At 41.6% G+C, this 21,076-nt stretch overlaps 1 protein-coding gene across 1 annotated transcript in view; it reads right to left on the bottom strand.

The window, feature by feature from the left end:
- The window catches only part of trrap (transformation/transcription domain-associated protein), a 104,177-nt gene that overhangs the window by 76,839 nt on the left and 6,262 nt on the right, over positions 1 to 21,076 (bottom strand). Inside the window, exons 12-30 of the mRNA XM_073866823.1 lie at positions 20,905 to 21,043; positions 20,502 to 20,580; positions 18,513 to 18,747; positions 18,065 to 18,395; positions 17,838 to 17,935; positions 17,118 to 17,312; positions 15,226 to 15,417; positions 12,448 to 12,613; positions 12,103 to 12,359; positions 11,808 to 12,008; positions 5,524 to 5,675; positions 3,561 to 3,760; positions 3,257 to 3,474; positions 2,759 to 2,956; positions 2,409 to 2,669; positions 2,159 to 2,320; positions 1,959 to 2,055; positions 1,639 to 1,760; positions 1,071 to 1,241 (exon numbers count right to left, since the gene is read on the bottom strand). Coding sequence (XP_073722924.1) covers positions 1,071 to 1,241; positions 1,639 to 1,760; positions 1,959 to 2,055; positions 2,159 to 2,320; positions 2,409 to 2,669; positions 2,759 to 2,956; positions 3,257 to 3,474; positions 3,561 to 3,760; positions 5,524 to 5,675; positions 11,808 to 12,008; positions 12,103 to 12,359; positions 12,448 to 12,613; positions 15,226 to 15,417; positions 17,118 to 17,312; positions 17,838 to 17,935; positions 18,065 to 18,395; positions 18,513 to 18,747; positions 20,502 to 20,580; positions 20,905 to 21,043 — 3,474 coding nt within the window. The remainder of the gene's footprint in view (positions 1 to 1,070; positions 1,242 to 1,638; positions 1,761 to 1,958; positions 2,056 to 2,158; positions 2,321 to 2,408; positions 2,670 to 2,758; positions 2,957 to 3,256; positions 3,475 to 3,560; positions 3,761 to 5,523; positions 5,676 to 11,807; positions 12,009 to 12,102; positions 12,360 to 12,447; positions 12,614 to 15,225; positions 15,418 to 17,117; positions 17,313 to 17,837; positions 17,936 to 18,064; positions 18,396 to 18,512; positions 18,748 to 20,501; positions 20,581 to 20,904; positions 21,044 to 21,076) is intronic.

Here is a 21,076-nt window from a genome sequence, read left to right as displayed (position 1 = left end):
ACCATAGACACATGACACCTCTTCCCAACCCAGTTGACATTTGAGTATAAATTTAGTTTATACATTTTGCCGCTTTTCTATTGTACAGATCTCCTATGGTTTTGGATCAGGTCGGGCCAGCTCACAGCACTTTGGCTTGGATAGCTTTTCCATCGAGTTTAGTAACACTTCGGAGTGGGAGGGATTATAGGCGTGTTGTTAAATTTGTGCCGCCTACTGCTGTGACATCATACAAGTGAGAGCATCGTTGTACATTCCCATACATTTATTTATTTCTCAGTCCGCCACAAAATTTAAATTGAACACCACAAATAGATGTTTGCACATCGCGTTTATCACTACCTCTGTCTCAGATGACAGTTTCTGTATAAACACCCGTGGAGTTGGTCGGCGCGCTCCGCTGAGACTCATTTAAGTTGCATTTAAGCATACTGTATATGCAGACATGTGCGTCGCGAATGTGCCGCCACAAACTGCAAGTCTGGAAAATTTATGGTGTTCCTGATTCTCAACCTGTGGATGTTTTTCATCGCTAAAAGGGCGTTTGGGAACTTACAGCAAAGCACAGATGACAACAAGTTAACCCGAGACACCGCAAGCTAGCATGAAGGAAAAGCTAATCTTTTACATTATAGCGATGACGCTGGTAGTGACGATTCACTCAGACCAATCAGAGATCTACAGTGTTTTCGCGTCAAGTTTTGGTATTAGCTCGGCATGCTTGGAACCCCAACCGAGGTGGTACTAAAAAAAAGCATTGGGTACTACGTACTGCACCCAGTGGTAAATTCCCCAACAGTAAGCTTACCCGACCTGACCCAAACCAAACCGTGGGGTACTATGCAATTGAAAAGCGCCATTCAATCAGTAACAAACTGCTAAACTTTGTCACGTCACCAACCATGCTAATCCTTATCCTCATGTGACTGGAAATCACCAATACTGAAATGATTTCTGGTTGATTTGTTGCTAAAAAATATTCACTGCTTTCATTCCAACTTGTATACATTATTCCCAGGTCATTCCTTTAATCTTTCGTACCCATAAACACTTTCATAGTGCTGACTTACCATCATCTGGTCACAGAATTTGTCATTGAAGGAGTTTGGGAAGAGTCGAGTGACAGATGTCAGTCTGTTGACCACGTTGAGAGTCAGGCTTCGATAGTCTCCGAGCATCATCAGTAGGGGCCGCATGTGCGTATGGATCTGATCCACCTCGATTGTGGCCCCCTCTAAAAACTGAGAAACACATAAAAACATAAACACTCCCAACACTTAGCTGGATATAAACTGGACATACCAGGTTATTAAACAATCCAAGGCTCTTAATAGAGACAGGTGCATGCACATAAATTACCCAATAAGCAGGTTAAAAAACAGCTTTTTACTTTTGCCCTGTCAACTCAGGAGAGGAGAAAAACTCTAAACCTGGCACCCAAGAAAGGGCACGCCAGCTTTTTACACCAAGATGATGCATCACGGCCAAATTCATTTTTTCTCTCTGCTCGTTTTCAGTCCATCCTGTATTGATCTGCTCTGGCAGAACTCATTAGAGGTGGCGGGTGGAGAAAGAGCTCACAGAAGAAACTGGGAGAAATGGAAGAGAAAATGAAGCCGGTGAAGAAAGAGGGCTGACCTTTCTCATGCAGGCCTCTCCAGCCTCCTGGAGCTCACTGTTGGTGGAGTTGAGGGCCTTAAAGAGAGCGGCGATGATTTTCTCTCGTGACTGGGGAAGGTAGTTACATGCCGCTAGGGCATCTGCTCAAACACAGGGAAAATAGGACAATTATCAAGATTGTGATATTAAAGCGCTTGTATGCACTACATGTTGGTTTTTGTTTCAGATGTAGGCAGCAACAACAAACCTATATATTTCCTCTTAGAAATGGATGAAAAGTATTTAACAGTACGAGATTGCTAACAGTAGCAATTAGTAAGAGAAAGGTGAACACGTACTGAGGGCGGCGATGCGGAGCGGCACCAGCGACGGTAGGCTTTTATAACATGGCAGCTTCATCAGGGCCGCATCCTCAGCTTCACACAAGTTCAGCAACTGTGTTGAATCAAAGATACTTGAGCTCAAAAATACATGCATTTTCATGCTTTGTGTTTTAACATAAAATCCACTTGAGCATTCAAGCAGGTTACAGACTCACCTCGGTATAGAAAACTTTGTGCTCTACCACATTGAGGTCCATGGTGAAGAGGCGGGGTTGCAGGGTGGTACAGAAGGTGTTGCCCTCCATCAGTCCGATCTGAGCGTTGGCGGGTTGGTGCCGAAGCAGGTGTTTCTTCGGAGGAACCATATCTTGCAGCACCTAGAAGAATAACGAGATGTAAACTTTAGCTAAACAAAAAAAAAAAGACTATTATTCTACGTAAAGTTTTTTTGATTACATCCCATACCTCCTTATGGGGCTCCATGATGATGGTGACAGTCCTGCCCGTGACCTGAGCCAGGACCTGCAGTGAATGCATGGCCTGCTTACGAACTGTGGAATTGGGAGAGGTGACCTCTCGTACCAGGTCGTGTGTCACCAAGCGAAAAGAATTTTCCTGGGCGGCCTTGAGCTCCTCGGTCTTCTCTTCATCCTTTAGAGGAGTAGCACAACGTATCAGTAGCTGCTCCAGCGTGGTTTTGGCCATGGCAACGGCACCGTTAGACACCTGAGATGGGATAAAGAAGTTCATTGCAGGTAACCCTAAAATAGACAGTTTATTATATAAGGATTAGTAGGGTTAGAGATTGTCTGTACCTCGCCGGTGAGGTCCATCATGACGAAGAGCAGAGCTTTGAGAAAGGTCAACTGGTTCTGCAGCACCCATATCAGAGGAAGTCTCTCCATCAGGAACTTAATGGACACCACACCGCCCAGCTTAGCATACCAGGCCTGCTCATAACAGCACGCACAAAGACGCTCCACTATATAGGAGAACAGCGGCAGCTGGCACGCCTGAAGAAATCAGATTGTATTTCAACAACAAAACCAATAAAACGGCATTTGTGTTATTGCCTTCGCACCGCACCCAATCCAGGTTGGCTTTTAAAATCCAATTGTTAAGACTGACTTTATGCACTTTTTTGCAAGTGATGAAATTAAGACAGTGTCTGTCATGAGATCTTAACATGATACTGAATTCACAAGGCAGATCAGACTTGAGATCCAATTTGACATTTTATTGGATTTGAGTAAAACAAAGCCACTAAGATCTAAACATTTGTTGAAGGTCAAATATCTACAGGAACCTCTTACCCTTTCTTTAGAGCCCAGGATAATACTAGCAACATCAAAAATGACAGCTAGCGCCACTTCTCCAATCTTGCATAGCTCCTTCTCCTCGTAGGCCATGCAGATGGCGATGGCGTCAATCAACACGAGCGGGTCCATCCCTTTGGAGCCGTTCTCTTCACTGTGAAACATGGCTGTGCTGGGCTGACTGCTCGACTGGTAGCATGGCAGGAGGAAGGGACCTAAGACACGAGACTGAAAGTTATGCAACAACCTCAAGTCAAGAATTTTACTACGGATAAAGTTAATCAACGTCAGAAATCCTCACCGCACTGCTGAGCCACAGCCACCATGGTGTAATGTCGAATCAAGCTTGCCACAAAAGGCAGAGCACTAGGTCTAAGATCCTTGATGACGGCGGACATGAAGGCACCTGTCAGAGCCTGCTCGAAAGTCCGGCGGGCCGGGGTGTCCTGGGCTTTGTACCGGTGTGATATGATCACATTGGGGATCCCTTTTTCAGTAAAGCTGTTGAAAGCCAGCAAAAGGAATTTAGCTCATAAGTCACATCCACAAACTCGCTCTATTACATGCACCCGAGGTTGAATAACCCAATCAGGCTATTTGATTTGATTACAGAGCATAAAAGGCTTTTTGAATTTGGACAGCTGAGCGCCGCGGGAGACCGTCTTTGTGTTTGCCTGACGGTTTGTCTCACGTTTGGTTATTTACCCCCGCTGATAGCACCACCGTGATGGAGTGCGTGTTTTATCCGTACTAGGTGTTTTATAATGTCAAAGCCAGCAGCGTTGGTGATGGATCGTTTCATTTCATTATCGCTATTTAAAAGGCTTGGCTTAGGGAGAAGACTGAGCCACGGAGAGGCGGGAATAGCGGCCAGATCAATTCAAATTCATAATGCCGCCACTCGAAAGAGACTCCATTATCCAGCCTGGCATTTGCGATATTAAGAGAGCATTCAGCCCTCTGAAAGGTCTCCTTTCATGGTGACCGACGCAATGTGGCACACTGAAACAGGGAGAGAGGCTGTCATGAATCAAGACATCTGACAGCATTGACGGCTCTCCTGCTATATAACCGGCGCTGGATTATTTCTACAGGGGGTCGTGCGACTGGCTTTTGGGGTAAACAGATAAAGTACAGTCAATTAGCCTCAGCGTGGAGATCAATGGCTGTGTAATGTGACCCTCCCGGCCTCCCGCGCAGCCAGTTGATACGTCTCTGAGTAATTAGCCCTTTTAACACTGTAGACAGCGGTGGCCAGGCTGGATGGGACCCAGAGGAGCAACAAACACGGGCAAAAAAGTGAAATAGGCAGAGGCTGGTTTGTTTAAAGCCCAGAACCCAAAGAAGTCAAGAGCAAGAAATATCGAAATGATTGAAATATCACAAACGTGAACATTGCAATATGCTTACTGCTAATTTTATTTTTCTTGTCAAAAATTACAATCGTTTCGCTAGATAAGACCCTTATGCCTCGTTTGGGATCCTTTAGAGTCCTTTGAAACCGCAATTTTAAACTGCATTGAAACTGTTACGTGTTGGGGTCCATTAAAGTCCATTAAAATGAGAAAAATCCTGCAATGTTTTCCTCAAAAAACATAATTTCTTCTCGACTGAACAAAGAAAGACATCAACATTTTGCATGACATGGTGGTGAGTAAATTATCTGGATTTTTTTTTTAAGAAATGGACTAATCCTTTAAACAATGCATATTAGCTGAAAAAAGTAGTGATGCACTGATGTATCGGCCGCCGATATTTATCGGCCGATTTTTGATGCATTTGACACCATCTGCATATCGGCAATAGCACGAGAAAGGCTGATACCGATTGTTTATTAATTAACTGCATAAAGAAATCCATTATATGTAAAAAAAATGAGTTAATGTTGTTAATAAAATAAATGCTGAATAGCAAAAACCACCTTTGAAGGTTGTCATGCTGTCTTATTATATTTTTTTAGCTTAATTTGTGCCTCTCTTATTATGTTGGTCAGTTGAATGTTAATTAGATCCAATCCATGTTCAGTAAAAATAATTTGATACAGAAATAAACTAGCTAATAGACCAACTGTATAGTAATTGTATACAAGTGTTTAATATCGGTATCGGCCAGAAGTTGTCTGTTTAAATCGGTATCGGTCCCAAAAAATCCTATCGGTGCATCCCTAGCAAAAAGCTTTATAACCCTTGCATAACCAATGCCTTGGTATCACCAAATCAACAAAAATTGCCAGTACATAAGAAATCTTCAAGTGGTAGTCTTACTTAGGATGGGCAAGGAGCTGGTAAAGGGCATGCTTGTTGTCCTCTAGGCTGGTCATGGCCACCAGAAAGCATTTGATCACCTCCCAGGCCTGTCTTCTGTAATACGGCTCAGTATTGGCACTCTTCAGGCAATCCAATGCTGTCTCGATAGCCTAAATACAATAAACCATGTTAAACATTTATGGACTAAATACGCTCAACAAAATTAATACTAAGCTTAAGCCTAAATGACTCACAATCAAATCCCCCAAAATGTCCTTATTAGTTAAAGCGATAAAATTGACATGTCTGATAGATCATTTTTTATTCAAGTTATGCGGCACATTTAGACTGTACTAATCTTGCATGCTTGAGTGAAATACTCTGAAATGACACTTAAAGACCCATCACACATTAAAACATTCGGCGGCAGGGATTGGATGCCTCTTAAACCCTTAAATTATAAAAAGACAAGCTAAAGTGGCGGGACACGTCGAGGGAGAAGATGAGCTAATTAGTGAGACTTGAGGATAGAGAAGGCGGATCACGGCAGAAATACAGAGCTGTCGGAATGAATTATAACCAAAGACGGCGTGACCACTGACAGCCAGCAGGTCATTTCAGAGAGAAAGAGCTGTTAGGAGATATGTTACCAGAGTCCTCCCTCTTGATACTTGTGTGCCATTTATTTCACCTTTTCCAAGAGCACAAAAGCTGAAGAAAAAAGGGCCATACCTGGTGCTACGGCACTGTTTTACAATTCCTGAGGGTCCTGAGCTGTTCTGCCTTGTTGAGACATTATTATAAATGTCAGATAACCTTGTACACATGCCCTATACCCAAGAGGTTTCTCTATACAAACCATGTCATTTTTCAAATACTCTATACCCCAGGACACAGTGGAGCACTGGCCCCCCTTCAGCATGTGTACTTCATATAGAAGTGAGTTATTCCATTACTCGCTTTGGGCGTTACAGTGTTGTTTTACCTTATGCTGCGTTTACACCAACCACGTTTTAGGCGTCAAAATTGCACTCACCGCGCCTAGTTTGTCGCTTGAACAGTTTGAATGCGTCTATTTCGCTCTAGACGCGCGGAAAAATCAAGCATTTGACGCGCGTCAAAGGCAAAATCCGCTTCTTGTGGGAGGGGCAAGATGCGGTTGTCTGTTTGGAAGATGGCTGATGTTGATTGCGCATTTTTGGAGAGAGTTACCGGTTTGTATTTGGTCACCTTACTATAGGGGGAAAATAAACGGCGCGGGCTGATTGGTAAGCGGCGCAAAAATCTGTCAAAGTTCAAATATTTCAACTCTGGCGTCAGCCGCAAATTCGTGTCAAATGCAAAATGCACAAAAAACACCATTCCTGCGTAACGCGCCAGGCACTCAATTCGCGCAAACTAGACACGAGAATGAGGCCGATTTGTGTCTACCGCGCCAAACACCTCATTCGCACCGCGAGCCCTCCAGACGCGCGTCAACGCGTCTTCACATTGACTTAACACTGAAATCACAGCCCTTGACGCCTCTACCGCAGCTGGTGTAAACGCACCATTACAAATATATAAGGTAATAAAGACGATATTATCTCCTATTGGGAGCTGATGTTTAAAATATGTTAAGAAGCACCACATTTCCGTCACTGGCTTGAGATAATTAGCCAATCACAACGCACTGGATAGTTGGCCAATCGGAGCATATGATCTTTGTACAAATTAACGCGTTTCAGAAAGGTGGGGTATAGAGCAGAGGTCCCCAACCGCCAGTTGCCACCAGGCCACAAAAACAACCTGGAAAAAATGCGTATAATACCTACGTAATAGCTTAATATGTTATTGCGCCCAAACGCAATTCTTCTGGCATCCCTCCTCCATTTTTTTCTGTTCTGTTATATGAACTTGGGGCTCGAGTCCGAGCTGTCTTGTGAAATGTCCCCTTTAACCCGTACACGAGAGCAGCCGTACAGTCAAACGCAATGCTTTGCAAAGTAAACTTCATTTGACTCGTACATGTACACTGGCATTCGACTCATGTGCATTGCGACAAATAGCTTTACCTCTCTTCTGGGCTACATAATCGAGCAATAACGAAAAATGTGTGACTGACATGTGTACATACATAAACTCTAAATAAAAATTATATAAAAAATACTGGCACCCGAGCCACCCTGTTGATTTACCATTTAACCTGATAAGGAACACTGTGCCGGCACACCCCCTCCCTTGCACGTGAGGCTGCATAAATGTCATTGAAGATTTAATGCTTCAAAGTTACAAAATATACGCTCATGCGGCACATCGTTTGAAAGCTTAGACTTTCGGGATTCCATTAAGCGCCCACACAAAGCATCATATGATTTATAGCAGTCATAAAACTGTATTCTAGTTGTTAGTTACCTGAACCGGGCGGTGCCGATTTAGGATATTTACTTACCTTCAAAATCTTCCCTTTATCTGCTTCGGTGAAATTGTCCAAAACAAATTGTTCATAAATCCCCAAAAGTCAAAGGAAATGGAATATCTAAGCCTTTTAATCCAAAACGATTTGTTCATCTCACAATCTTAACATTTCTGACCGAATTACGATATAAATACTGTATACAATTAGTTCACTAACGGACATTCGTTCGAATCTTACTTTTCATTCACGATTTATAATGAATATATTCAGATGTCACGTTTATTGTGCAACGTCTGAGGAACAAATACGCCCCCTTGTGGAATTTCAGCTGTTCCATAAGAGGTTAAAAGGATAATGTTGGCAAAATATGGGCGAGACATCTAAAGCGACTAGGAGAACAGAGAAGATTAATCAAGCGTTCACACAGAAGGTGACTTGGCATGTTGGCACCATCAGCCCTAACAGAAGCGGTTTACAGACTTGTGGTGTATTGACTCTCATTTACAAACCACCTGAAAATAAGACTGTTTAGTTCGGACGTCCTCAAAATCAAACTGCACCGGCAACACTTTGGACAAGCTGATCGCAACGGTCCTGTGGGGGACAGAGTGAGTTATGAAGATTGAGGCCGATGTGGTGTCGATCCAAACACATATCGCTGGGCTCTGGGCTGCTGCGAACGGCAGCTGATGCCTGTGGCAACCGCAGGGCGCATGCAAATGAAATTAAGCAGCAACGGCACAATGGCGGTGGCATCCATCTTTGTGGAGTGAACACAATTACAGAAATGACAGTTTGCGTTTTCTCAAGCAGCGACAAGCAGCAGGAAGAGCCATTAGCTGGAGTAAATAATCCCGTCTGCACAGCGGGGAGCCATCGAACGGGGGGTGTACGAGGGCGGAGATGAGCGCATCTTACAGCCTGATGATCTATTTAATTACCTGGGGAAGACGATGTCTTTCGGCACACACTCATCTTTGACAAGGATTCATTACATGAGAAACCCTCTTCTAACCCCCACACACAGACGCATATTAAGGGCAAATTGACACATAAAAGTAATTGGCTTTGTTTCTTTTTATAGAGAATGCTGTTGAGGAAGCCTGAAACCAAATGTGATGTTTCTGTATTCCGTGGTGCTTCTGTATTTTGAAGAATGGGACGTAATCTCTTATGGCTCTACAAGAACCCTTACGGGACAATCGGTGTGCGAGAACTCATTTTGCCCGACTCATAATTTTTCAACAGTGTTGACAATGTTCTATTAAATATGAATAGGTTTACTATTGAAGAAATAGTTCCGCCAAAAATGAGAATGCTGTCATTTTCTCACGCTCATGTTGTGTCTGAACACTTTGACAAATAGCAAAGTTAAAGAAATTGATTATTTTCCTTGTATTAAAAGGGAAATGTTTCATAAAATACACTATATTTCAAGTTCTTTGAAGTCATACTAAAAGTTGTGTGACAGGATGAAAATGAAGTGTCATCACAACGCTATTGTACAGCAATGTGCAAGTCTTACGCCGCCATGCAAGAATTCGATTTGTTGTTTTTGCAATGTTTCTCAGTCTCTAATAGATTACATACAGAAAATACATGAAATTTGTATGTAGTATTAAAAATTGTATAACAATGTAAACTGATGTGTAAAGTTTTTAGGGTAATCTCCCTTTCCACTTGAGCAATAGCAGGAAACTGCAGGATCTCTTAAACTTAAATAAAATTAAATCCTAATTTCTAATTTTAAAGAAATTAGTCTTTTTACTTAAAAACGTTTAAGATGTGTTTAGTGACAAGAAAGGTCACACTAAACACGAACAATGCCTAAAAAAGACATTTAGTCTTACATATACATATTACATATTGTCTGTTTGTATCTTAATAAAATAGATTGAAAAATAAATATGGATGGACATTAAAATTTCTAAAACAACAAGTCTGGTGGTGGTGGCCTACGACTTTTGCACAGTACTTTATGTCTTAATAAAAATTGAAATATGGTGTTTGCACCACTTTTGAACTTAAATAGGGCAATATTTTTCTCTTATTATGGACATTGACAGCTTCTTTAAGTCAGGGGATTTCAAACTGTGGATCGAGACCCACTTGTGGGTTGCACGGTGAGATAAGGTGCATCACGCAAAGTCACTTTGCTGTTGTGTTGAATTACACAAAAAACAATTTAGTCCAATTAAAGGCGGAGTCCATGATGTTTGAAAGCCAATGTTGATATTTGAAATCACCTAAACAAACACGCCCCTACCCCAATAGAATCTGGACCTTCTGTTGATAGACCCGCCCCACACATACGCAACCCGGCATTTGATTTGATTTGATTGGCTATAAGTGTGTTTTGGTAGTCGTCTCCTTTTCAAAGCGTTTTTTAAACATCGTGGACTCCGCCTTTAATGAATAGAAAAGATAATGATTTTGATATGATATACCATCAATTATTTTAGCCATTTGCACACAGATTACGGAAAATACACAGAAAATGCGTCCGGGATCTTACATTTTTGGTTAATTAAAAATGCCAATGATTTTCCGGAAACAGTACGTGCATTCACACACACCGTAAAGATACACGACATATTTAAAGTCCTGCACTTGGTAGGTTTTTTTTGCATTTTTGTTTATGACAAGATCATAAGGAGAATGTGATGCGCCATTCTGTCAATTGATGGTAATTGATCTCAGATTCAGCGCGGATAGTGGCGAGCCCCCTGATCTCTGCTTCAGTCTAGTTTGCCGACATTTCTAGATGTGAATGTTGATTTGCTTTTAATCTCTGTGTCAAAGACCTAAACCATATCCACGCCTCTTACAACATTGTTTCTGCCTCGTTGACACAAAATGCTTTTCATGAATGTTTTGGCAATGTTACTTGGTCCTCTTTACGGGAGCAATCCCAGAAATTTTACTGGATGTGTCTCTGCCAATTTTCTGGAACCAAAGCGCTGTGTGAATGGGTTATTTATTATCTCAATTAAAGTACATTTCATTAATAAAATGACAAGGAAAATAAAAACTACTCGATTATAAAAGAGGTAAAAAATTATTTTCCCAAATATCCATTTAAAAATATGTTGGTGGGTCCCAGAATAGATTACACCTATTTGAGTGAGTCGCAAAATGAAAAGGCCAGGACATTAACATTTGTCTTTCGATTTTCTTCCGTATTCAATGTGACTCTGGAACATAAAAAAAATGAATGCCAGGCACGGTAGCCCATACTCGAAATGTGACCTCTGCTTTTAACCCATTCAGTTAGAAGTGAACATGCGCACTGCAAGTCATGAACACAAGCACACCTGGAGCAGTGGGCAGCTATCACTGCAGCAACTGGGGAATTGTGCCATGCTCAAGGGCACCTCAGGAGCAACCTGCCGGCTGTGAGACTCGAACCAACGATCTTCAGGTTACAAGCCCAACACTTTAACCATTAGGTCACAAATGCCCCAAAATTATATTTATATTTATCTTTAGTTAAAACCGGGGTCTTTAACCATTTTTGTCCCAAGGACCCCTAAAATGGATAGAGAGGAGGAACAGGGACACCCAAGTGTACATATGACAAATTAAGACTGGATTTACACCCAATTATGATGGTTATGTTAGAAAGATAAATTAAAATTAACTAAACATTATGCTCCTTATTTCAATTAAGTTTTAATTGGTATTATTTGCCTATTAATGCATTTTTGATTTATGCCTAATTTTATTTTTCAAAACTAAAATATTTTGCATTAAAAGGACCCCAAGGGTCCCCAGACCCCCTTGTGAAGACCCATGGTTTAAACGCTTCCTTTGTGTTTCCCCAAAGGTATTACGAATATCAAACATTCACATAATGTGCAATTAAAATGAATAACACTGCTTGTATGAAGATTGAAAGAATCACCTTTTCCATAGGCAACTGAATGGAAGCTTTGCAGTCAGTAAAATCTGCCTTGATGCTCGGACCTTGAACCTCAGTGACAACATACAGCAGCTTCTGCGACTCCTTCAGCATTTTCCTGTTACTCCCACCAAACTTGCCCAGCACCCGGTAAGCCACATGGGAAATGGTCTCCGCAGGGTTACGAAGCGTTCGCCACAATGCCTGTTGACAAACAGTTTAAACAATTGACTTCAGTCATCACTCAGTCCCACTTTATCATGGCATGTAAAATTTCACGCCATGTAAAAAGTTTTACCTGCATCAGTTCGGCTCGAACCGGTTGAATGTGGTCGTAGAGGAAGTCGGGCTGCAGGTTGTCCACGCAGAGCTCCAGCGTGCGCAGCCCCTGGCTGACCAGAGTCTGGGAACCGTTAAGCGCAGACACCAGTGGATCCATCAGCATGGGCAGATAGGGCAGAAGAGAGCTTAGCCTTACAGGAACAGTAAGACACAGTTCCACAAACAGATCCTTCATGTGCTGCTTGTGAAGGCCGCTCTGCAGCATGTTCAACCCTAAGAGATGCCAAAGACAAGTTAGTGATTTTGAGTATACTCATGGTAACAAACATCTTAAATTCTCATGGTTTGTGATCTAGCTCACCTTGCAGCAAATTTGGTAGCAAGGGCAAGAACTCCTGGTACAGGAGGTCGTGGCTACCGCCACCTATAGAGCGAAACAGGGCCCTCAGCAAAAGGAAGTAGTTATAGGGCTCCTTGGCTGACTGAGCCAACTCCATAGAACTGTTCACTATTTTATGAAGGTGAGGCTGCAAGAGAATGAGAAATTAAATTTTTTTGAAGAAAACAAACGTGTATCTCCTATTATATCCTAGCACATCATATATGTGACACTGTCAGTGAAAACATAGCTAAATTGTCTCAATCTATTTATAAGATAACAAGCATCAATGTTTGATTTCAACCAATAAGATGTCAATTTCTGACATAACCTTACTTAGTCAATATTAAAAATATCAAGATTATATTTTCAAAAAATTTTCTTTACATTATGCAGAATTATTTTATGTGGAAAACTGGTAAATCACATAAAAATTACTTCATGTGGTTTCATAGGCTAGTGATCGGCTGATAACTTTGATAACTTTTCAGCCACTCCAATTGGCTAATTTGACATTGTTAAAGGAAAACACCACCGTTTTTTTATATTTTACTACTTTCTTACCTCAACTAAGACAAATTAATACATACCTATCTTTTATCAATGCGTACACTAAATCTTTGTACAGTGCATCGTAAATGTGTTAGCATTTAGCCTAGCCCCCTTCATTCCTTAGGATCCAAACAAGGATGAATTTAGAAGCCACCAAACACTTCCATGTTTTCCCCATTTAAAGACTGTTACATGAGTAGTTACACAAGTAAGTATGGTGGCACAAAATAAAACGTCCCAATCTTTTAAGCGGATAAAAAAATGAGAACTATATTGTATATCGCCACGTTTATTTTGTGCCACCAAGGAATGAATGGGGCTAGGCTAAATGCTAACACATTCACAACGCGCTGTACAAAAATTAAGGGCGGTTTTACATTTGGTGCGATTGCCTGGTCCGAACCAGAGTTCGAATGCTCCCCCCTCCCCATGCCCCCCATGGAAAATGTTCACATATTATTTTTGCATCCGAACCACGGTACGCTTGCATCATCAAGCTGCAGCCGGCGCGTTCTCATGTTGCTTGGCAACCGCTGTAAACGAAAGGACGACAAGCGTGATTGACGAACTGCAAGCAGAGAGATGATTTCTGAATGCCTCCGCAAAAATATAGGTCGGCGGACAGCCCGTTGTCATCGAAACGACTTTAGTATGTTCGGGGCAGACAGACGCAAGTGCTTTTCTGTATTATTTCTTTGAACACAAAACCAAAGGATTAAAAAAATAAGAACAAAAGTCAAGCAAGCATTCTATGCATTTTGTTGTCAAGGTAAGTGCACGCACACAAACACACACGTCTGTTTTAGTGGGACATTCCATATAATACGTAATTAACAGCGGTTCACTTCCCCGATTTGGTACGATTGCGCTCACATCAGCAGCGAACCGATCTGGAGGTCACATGAACCGGACCACAGACCACCCTTTTTAAGCGGACTCGAGTACGTTTCGCGGGTGCGCACCACGAATGTATCATCCAAATGTACCGAACTCTGATGTCAATCGAACACGGGTGCGCACCAAAAGTGCTAATGTGAAAACGCCCTAAGTGTGCGCACTGATAAAAGATAGGTATGTATTAATTTGTCTTAGTTGAGGTAAGACAAAAGTAAAATATTGAAAAACTGTGGTCTTTTCCTTTAATATTGGTCAACAAACACTGTAAAAAAATTGCAGCGGTTGTTAAAACAACTTGGTTTTGTAAGTCAATTCAACCTACTATTTTAAGTTTTGACCTATGATAAGTTACATAACTTGTAAAAACAAGTTGAAATGGTTTAACTTATATTTTTTATGTTACTTTTACTTAACAAATGATGTTGATTTGACAAAATGCTGCATTTTTTACAGTGTTGGTTCTACCAACAGCTTTGTGAAATATTATTAACTGGATAGATCCTTGATGCTGATTGGTCAACAGCTGTGGTTTATTCACAATAAAGCACATTTATCTCTTTGCCAGGTTCACTCCGCATCAACACACAGCCAATCTTTACAGCCAATATTGTCGAATTATTCAAGCAATCTGCCACCCTGCCCTGTAGATTTTGTATCGGCCATTGATAAACTATTATCTGCTGACCACTGGTATGTCTCAAGAAACTAACTGAAATTAGATATAGACCTACTGATGCTACTGAATGTGACAAATAACTTTTAATTAAAGAGACATGTGGGAACCTAACACAGCAAATCCTAAATCGAATGAAGCTTGTTTTTCTATCGCCTTTATTAATAAAGTTATATGTCTACTGTTATAGCTAGTCAACTGGGAATGTACAAAACAACAATGTAGCGCAAAGTAAACTGCAAACATCAGCTGAAACAAACTCTATTTAATATTAGATAATTTCAGTGGGGATCGGGTTGGACGGCGTATAGGAAGTGAGATATATAAACCTTTTCATTTCCACTATTTCACAGTGACCTTCACTTTGGTCTTTCCTGTCAATCTGAAGCACAAGTGTCATTTCTCATCAGAATAGCTGACAGAACGCATTAAAATTAATGCCGCAAGCCTACTGGTGCCGAGGAGTTAGATAGCACAGCGCTTCAGAGCCCGAGCGGGGGTGGGTGCTCCCGCTGTCCAAAACTGAATTACCTTCTCTAAGCATCTTAGCTGACCCAAAGACAATAAAGGAGCAGCCGTTTTCTTTATAAGCCTTCCTTTTGCATATGTATGTAGAATAACATCAAGGAAAGACTCACCTTGAGCATTTGCTCATTTTCCGCAGCGAAGAGAGAAACTGAGCCGAAGACCAGTTTGAAGAGTTTGAGATAGAGGTTTGATAGCTCCACGTTGGAGCCCATCTCAGGCAGTCGCTCCAAAAGATACTCCACCAGAATGGTGGCAAAGAGTGCCGAGGTGGTCAGGTTAGCCAGGAAGGAATTTGCTACAATCTGTTAAAGAATTAAAGAGCTTAGATAGAAAACAGTGCTAAGTGTATATTAGCATTTTAAAGCAGACTCTTAATGGGTTTTGCAAAAAAAAAAAAAAAGTATTTCTGAATGGCCTTAGGCTGGGATTAAGTGGATTTAAAGCAAAAGTATTTGATGAACATATAATACATGCCGAGAGCATTTGGTTATTATCATCGTCTTATTTTTGATGGCATTGGTGTCATTCTTTTTTATTGAAGAGCTCAGATGCATGTCAACAAATATATTAACCATAATTAAAATGTGTGTAAAGTAGGCGGTAATATGGTAAAAGTAGTCATATAGGACAAATCTGCAGAAGAGAAATACCTTATTTTCCGGACTATAAGCCGCATCATTCAAAAATGCGTCATTAAGACGAAATAACTATATTCACGTTAATTTAGAAAATTATTTCACAAAATCCAAGCCAAAGAACAGACATTTAACCTGGAAAGGCAATTTATTCAACTAAACAATAGCAGACAGAACAGCAGGCTGAATAGATGTTTGTATGTTCAATTAATTTGATCAGTTATTTAAACGATAAACCATAGCATACAGAACTTACCTGGAAGGTTGAATAGTCTAAATTAACCAAACTAGCCAACTAGCGTGAAGTTCGCAGACTCGTCATTCCGCATCACTGAATCCATTGAATTACATAAATACAGGAGTAGCATATAGCGGATTCTTGCGGCTGTAGACGGTAATGATGTCTCTTGCATCATAATGTCAAAATAAATTCAGACTGACTTACAAGGCGCACATAAGACGCAGCACCAGCCAAGTTATGAAAAAAAAGCTGCTTATAGTCCGGAAAATACGGTACTCCAGTTAATTCAGACTATGCAAGCAAATAAATTAAATTCCTACTGAGATGCTACTTTTGCCGAAACTGCGTGGACTTTTGCCGAAACTGCGTGGACTTTTGCCGAAACTGCGTGGACTTTTGCCGAAACTGCGTGGACTTTTGCCGAAACTGCGTGGACTTTTGCCGAAACTGCGTGGACTTTTGCCGAAACTGCGTGGACTTTTGCCGAAACTGCGTGGACTTTTGCCGAAACTGTTTGCAGCTTTGATGTTCACGTTGCATAATTACGTCACTTCCTAACATTTCTATGACAACAGGGGACATGGCTGCGCAAGTGTGAAGAAAATGCATAATTTTTCAACTTTTTGCTACAAAAATGCGAAATCATGAAATAAAATCATGCAGGCCCCGCATGTTTTGCGAGCAGAAATCTGTAATTGATGCGGCGTATTTAAAAAATGTGGCCCCCGCATAAATATGTGGACTTTGGCTGATTATGCATTGAATCATGCAATCGCATAATCGCGTTTTTCTGGAGGCACTGCCTGGAGATGCATCGCATTTTGTCGCAACGCGCATGCATTGAACGTCGGTGTACATGTACGAACGAGTCAAATAAACTATACTTGGCAAGGCTGTGCATTCAACAGTTCTGTGCGTTCGTGTGCATGTAAAAAAATAGAATATACTGCAGGTGTTGGGGGACTGTTAGGTTTAGTAGAAAATCGTTGTATAAGCAAAGTTATTTATAGTCTGGAGAATGTCTGTTGGTGGCTATCGGAATAAAGTGTTACCAACAAAATTGTTAATTAATTCAACACTGCATTGTAACAAATTAATAATCACTTTCCCTCCCCAGCTCCAATACCTGTAGGGCATAGTTCTTGGAAATCCGCTCCACCATGTATGGAACAGTGGTCTGAAAGATCTCCTTAAAAGTGAGAGGGTTCATCATGGTGAAGACTCCAGCAAAGTGCTCCAAAACCTCCTTCTCCTCCTTCATCCGTACCGTCTGACAGTTGGCCACACGGATGTACGTCTGCCCATTGCCGGCAATCTGTACCTAGCCAAAAGGGGGTTGGCTCTGTGATAATCTGTAAACTTCAATTCTCAGGATCATGTGTACTCTATTTACACTAGGTGTTTCTCAATGTCAAGGAAGGATTCTCTGAAGCCAGAATTTCAATAATACTACGTCATCGACATTTGTCGAAGGACTGTTCCAATGTCGAGGATCCTCGGAATTTCAACCAAGGACCGAGTCCTTTGTTCGAAAAATATCCCATATACAGGAAAGGATGCATATGTGTATCCTTCGCGCTATCAAATCACCAAAAAACCTATGCACGCAGCGCTGAGGGCACACCTTTTTATTGACGTAATGATGCAATGACGTGCACTTGCTAGCCTTTTCTAGTGTTCTACGATGCTAAAGAGGAAGTGACTTGGAAAGACCAGTCCTGCCAAGGAAGTATCCTTGAAATTGAGAAACACCTACTGTCTGTATTTTACTCTGATTTCAGCAATGGTGAGGCTTTATGTTGCCACATTTGTTTAATAATTCGCTCTGAACAGTGGACGGTCGTACCTGGTAGATGTCCAAGGCCTGCATGGCATATTTGACAAGTTTGATATAGATCTGCGTCTCTTTGGGCTGGAGTTGCTTGTTTGGAATGAACTGAGCTTCTGCAATACAAACCAAGAGCAAATATGAACTCATTCACAGGAAATGACCAGAAATTAATTGTGTTAATTCAGAGACAACATTAAATGACATTTGACTTAGAAATTGCCCTTCAGGTACAACCGTCTTACCTCCAGGAGCTTTGCAAGAAGTGATGCCCCAGGTGATGGTTTTTACTCCGCACACAAGGGTCTTCACCAGACTGCGACAGTCTGACACCTGAAAAGTCTGTTTGTCGTCCTTGTCCCCAGGTCTGTCGAAGGACGCGGCTGAAGGTGGAGCAGGGGTCACGGGTGTCGGGGGTGCAGGGGGAGGTAAGGCAGGTGTAGCAACAGTGGGGGTGGCTGGAACTCCTGGTAACGCCCCTGGGTCAACCACACCCATCTCTGATTGGGGTTTACACTTCTTAAAGATGGACACAAGCTGATAACGCGCAATGGTGTGGAATTTTAACACGAAAACCTTAAGAAACAAAAGAATTGAAGTCACATCAATTTATTTCAACTCACAAACTATTTATAGTGATAATTTAAAGAATCGAATTTCGTGGCTAGCGTAACGCAACATTAACCATCTCACCTCCAGCATTCTCATGAGAATATCCCTGCCATTGCCGTTTTCCTGTTCACTCTTCGATCGGATGCAGTCCACAAGGTTTAGCAGGAGCTTACAGGACATGGTTTGAATACTGCTGGGTAGCGACTCATCATCAATGTTCTTCGCAAACAGTTGAACAGCTAGGGAGAGGTCCGTCAACGGCAGGTTCTGCCTAACGTGGTGGACCAGGTCTGCTAGTGTGCTGTACGCCAAGGGCCTAATACACAATTGAGAAGGTTAACATCCGACTGTCTTTGTTAGACAATAGAGTCTAAGTAGATTTATGTGATAAAAAGAAGAATGTGGTATGAAAAATTTCCAAGATAAAATGTATTAAAAAAAAAACTCTAAAATAATGCCTGACTCTTGCTAAAACTAATATCTTCAGGGTTTCCCGCAGAAAATGTGTTAGTTAAGGTGGTAGGGTTGGGTGGGGGGCGTGGCAATCAAAGAGGCGGGGCGTACGCGTTATGATGAAAATTAAAATATTTTTATTTAAAACACTCAAATAAAACTTAATTTTGAGAAAAATATGATGGAAAATGAACACATACTAGATTATTAATGAATTTAATGTTTTTACCTCTAACGGGAATAGCTGTGTGATGAAGTGAAACTAAAGCGTTAATAAACAAAAACTGAAGCAGATGTTGTAGAACGTCTGGCGAACGATGATAGATTTAAAATTGTTAAAACGGATTATTTCACACTATTAATTTCACTATCTTAAAGGAGTGTAACTACTGTAGCATGTAAATAATGCACATAAATAAAGTGAGCAAGAGCGCTCAACAATTATATCGAATCAACAGGCAGGTGAAACCTAGCTAGCAGGTTGCTCAAACAACAAAATCACCTGCTAACTTACTTTAAATTTGCAATAACTATAGACTAACACAATAACAGGCTTAAATGAAGCCAAAACATAAGTCCACTTACAGTTCTCACGGACACGCGTTTTATCAACTGGCTATCCTCCAGACATGACGGACCACGTCTTTATCTCAATTCGGCCGTGTGGCGCGCGTGCACGCTCGTGGTGTGAAGCACGTCCGGGCTATTCTCAGAGATGTTTTATCAACTGGCTAGCTATCCTCCAGACAGTGACATCCGGACCACGTCAATCTCATTTCGGCCGTGTGGTGCGCATGCCCGCTCGCAGTGTGAAAAGCGTCCGCGCTATTCTCCGAGATGCATTTAACAGGCTTTTTTGCAGCGATTTTATTTTTTTGAATGACCTAGTTAAGGCGGTAGGGTTTCCCAGCTTAGGTGGGCCGCCCGAACTGAAAAGTGCTGCGGGAAACCCAGATCTTAGGTCAATCCATGTCAGATTTTAGCTAACGTTGAAGCAAAAATTCAGAATGAGCGGACACTAAATGACATGACGTATCGCAAGTCCTGGCAAATTTGCTTTCTGATAGCTGAACTGTGAATGAAAAGAAGGGGATGTTGGCAGGCACACGCATCTGGGACAGGGAGACAGACAGTGGGCATCGCCAGGAGAACCTGGCACATAAAGATAGACACCTGGATCTTCTCTGCCCACCGGGGCATCTCAGCTCAGTCACGCACCATTAACTACCAATTTTGACATGCTGCAGTTGATGGAAACCGAATTTTTATTTCCCAAATGCATATCGACATAAATTTAGGAGGAAAAAGATTATGGCCTACAGCAGTACAGAGGTTGTAAAAGAGTGACAACAAAACATCTATGACTATCCAAAACTTAGAGAGTTGCATGGAAAAAATTGCTAAATGAAAACCGCAATGTATTCTGGGATGCTTAAATGATTGAAGTAATGATTTTTGTCACCAAGCATTCTGGGATACCTTTTATGAAAACTTAACGGAATTATGCCTGAATGATACAATTACAACACCGTATAGGTTTGGAATCCATCACAGATTTGTATACACATGAATGAGTTTCAAAGACACAACCCAAAGGGATTTAATCTACGTTCTTACCTTAGCGTCTCTCTTGCAGTGTACCCAGAACCAATGAGTATCGACTCATCGAAAAGCTTGTCCATGCATGGAATGAATTCTGCAACACAAACAGACTCCATCAGATTCTGGTGCCGATACTAAAGCCCACCGCAACAGCTGAAGGCCCCACGAACCATGAGATACATCAATGCCAGGTCTCAACAGTAAGAGTTTTTCATTGATTCATTTAACCTTCTCCACATGACTAATGATTTAGCAAAGTGTATCAGATTCTTCTCTTGAATGCTACTGATCGAAAGGTGATGCTCAAACAGAATGCAGCTGTTACGCATCACAAGATCGGTGGCGCAATTAACAGCAGATGCGAGCGCTTTGCATATCTTAGCTGGAAACAATCTGTGTTTAGCGGCGAGTGACTCACGGCTGCGCAGATCTGTGGTTAGGATGTGCTTGGCAGCGATCAGCAGCTCTTTCCGCAGGTGAGCCGTTTCAGGGGGGCAGTTTGAAAGCAGCTGCAACATCCCCTTTACCATCTGCTGAGAATACTTTCCGACCAAGTCCTGACACACACAAAATGGCACAAACATTTCCAC

The sequence above is a fragment of the Misgurnus anguillicaudatus genome, chromosome 4 (assembly GCF_027580225.2).
Source record: "Misgurnus anguillicaudatus chromosome 4, ASM2758022v2, whole genome shotgun sequence".
In the NCBI taxonomy this organism is placed as follows: domain Eukaryota; kingdom Metazoa; phylum Chordata; class Actinopteri; order Cypriniformes; family Cobitidae; genus Misgurnus; species Misgurnus anguillicaudatus.
This window is presented reverse-complemented; position numbering and strand designations above follow the sequence as displayed.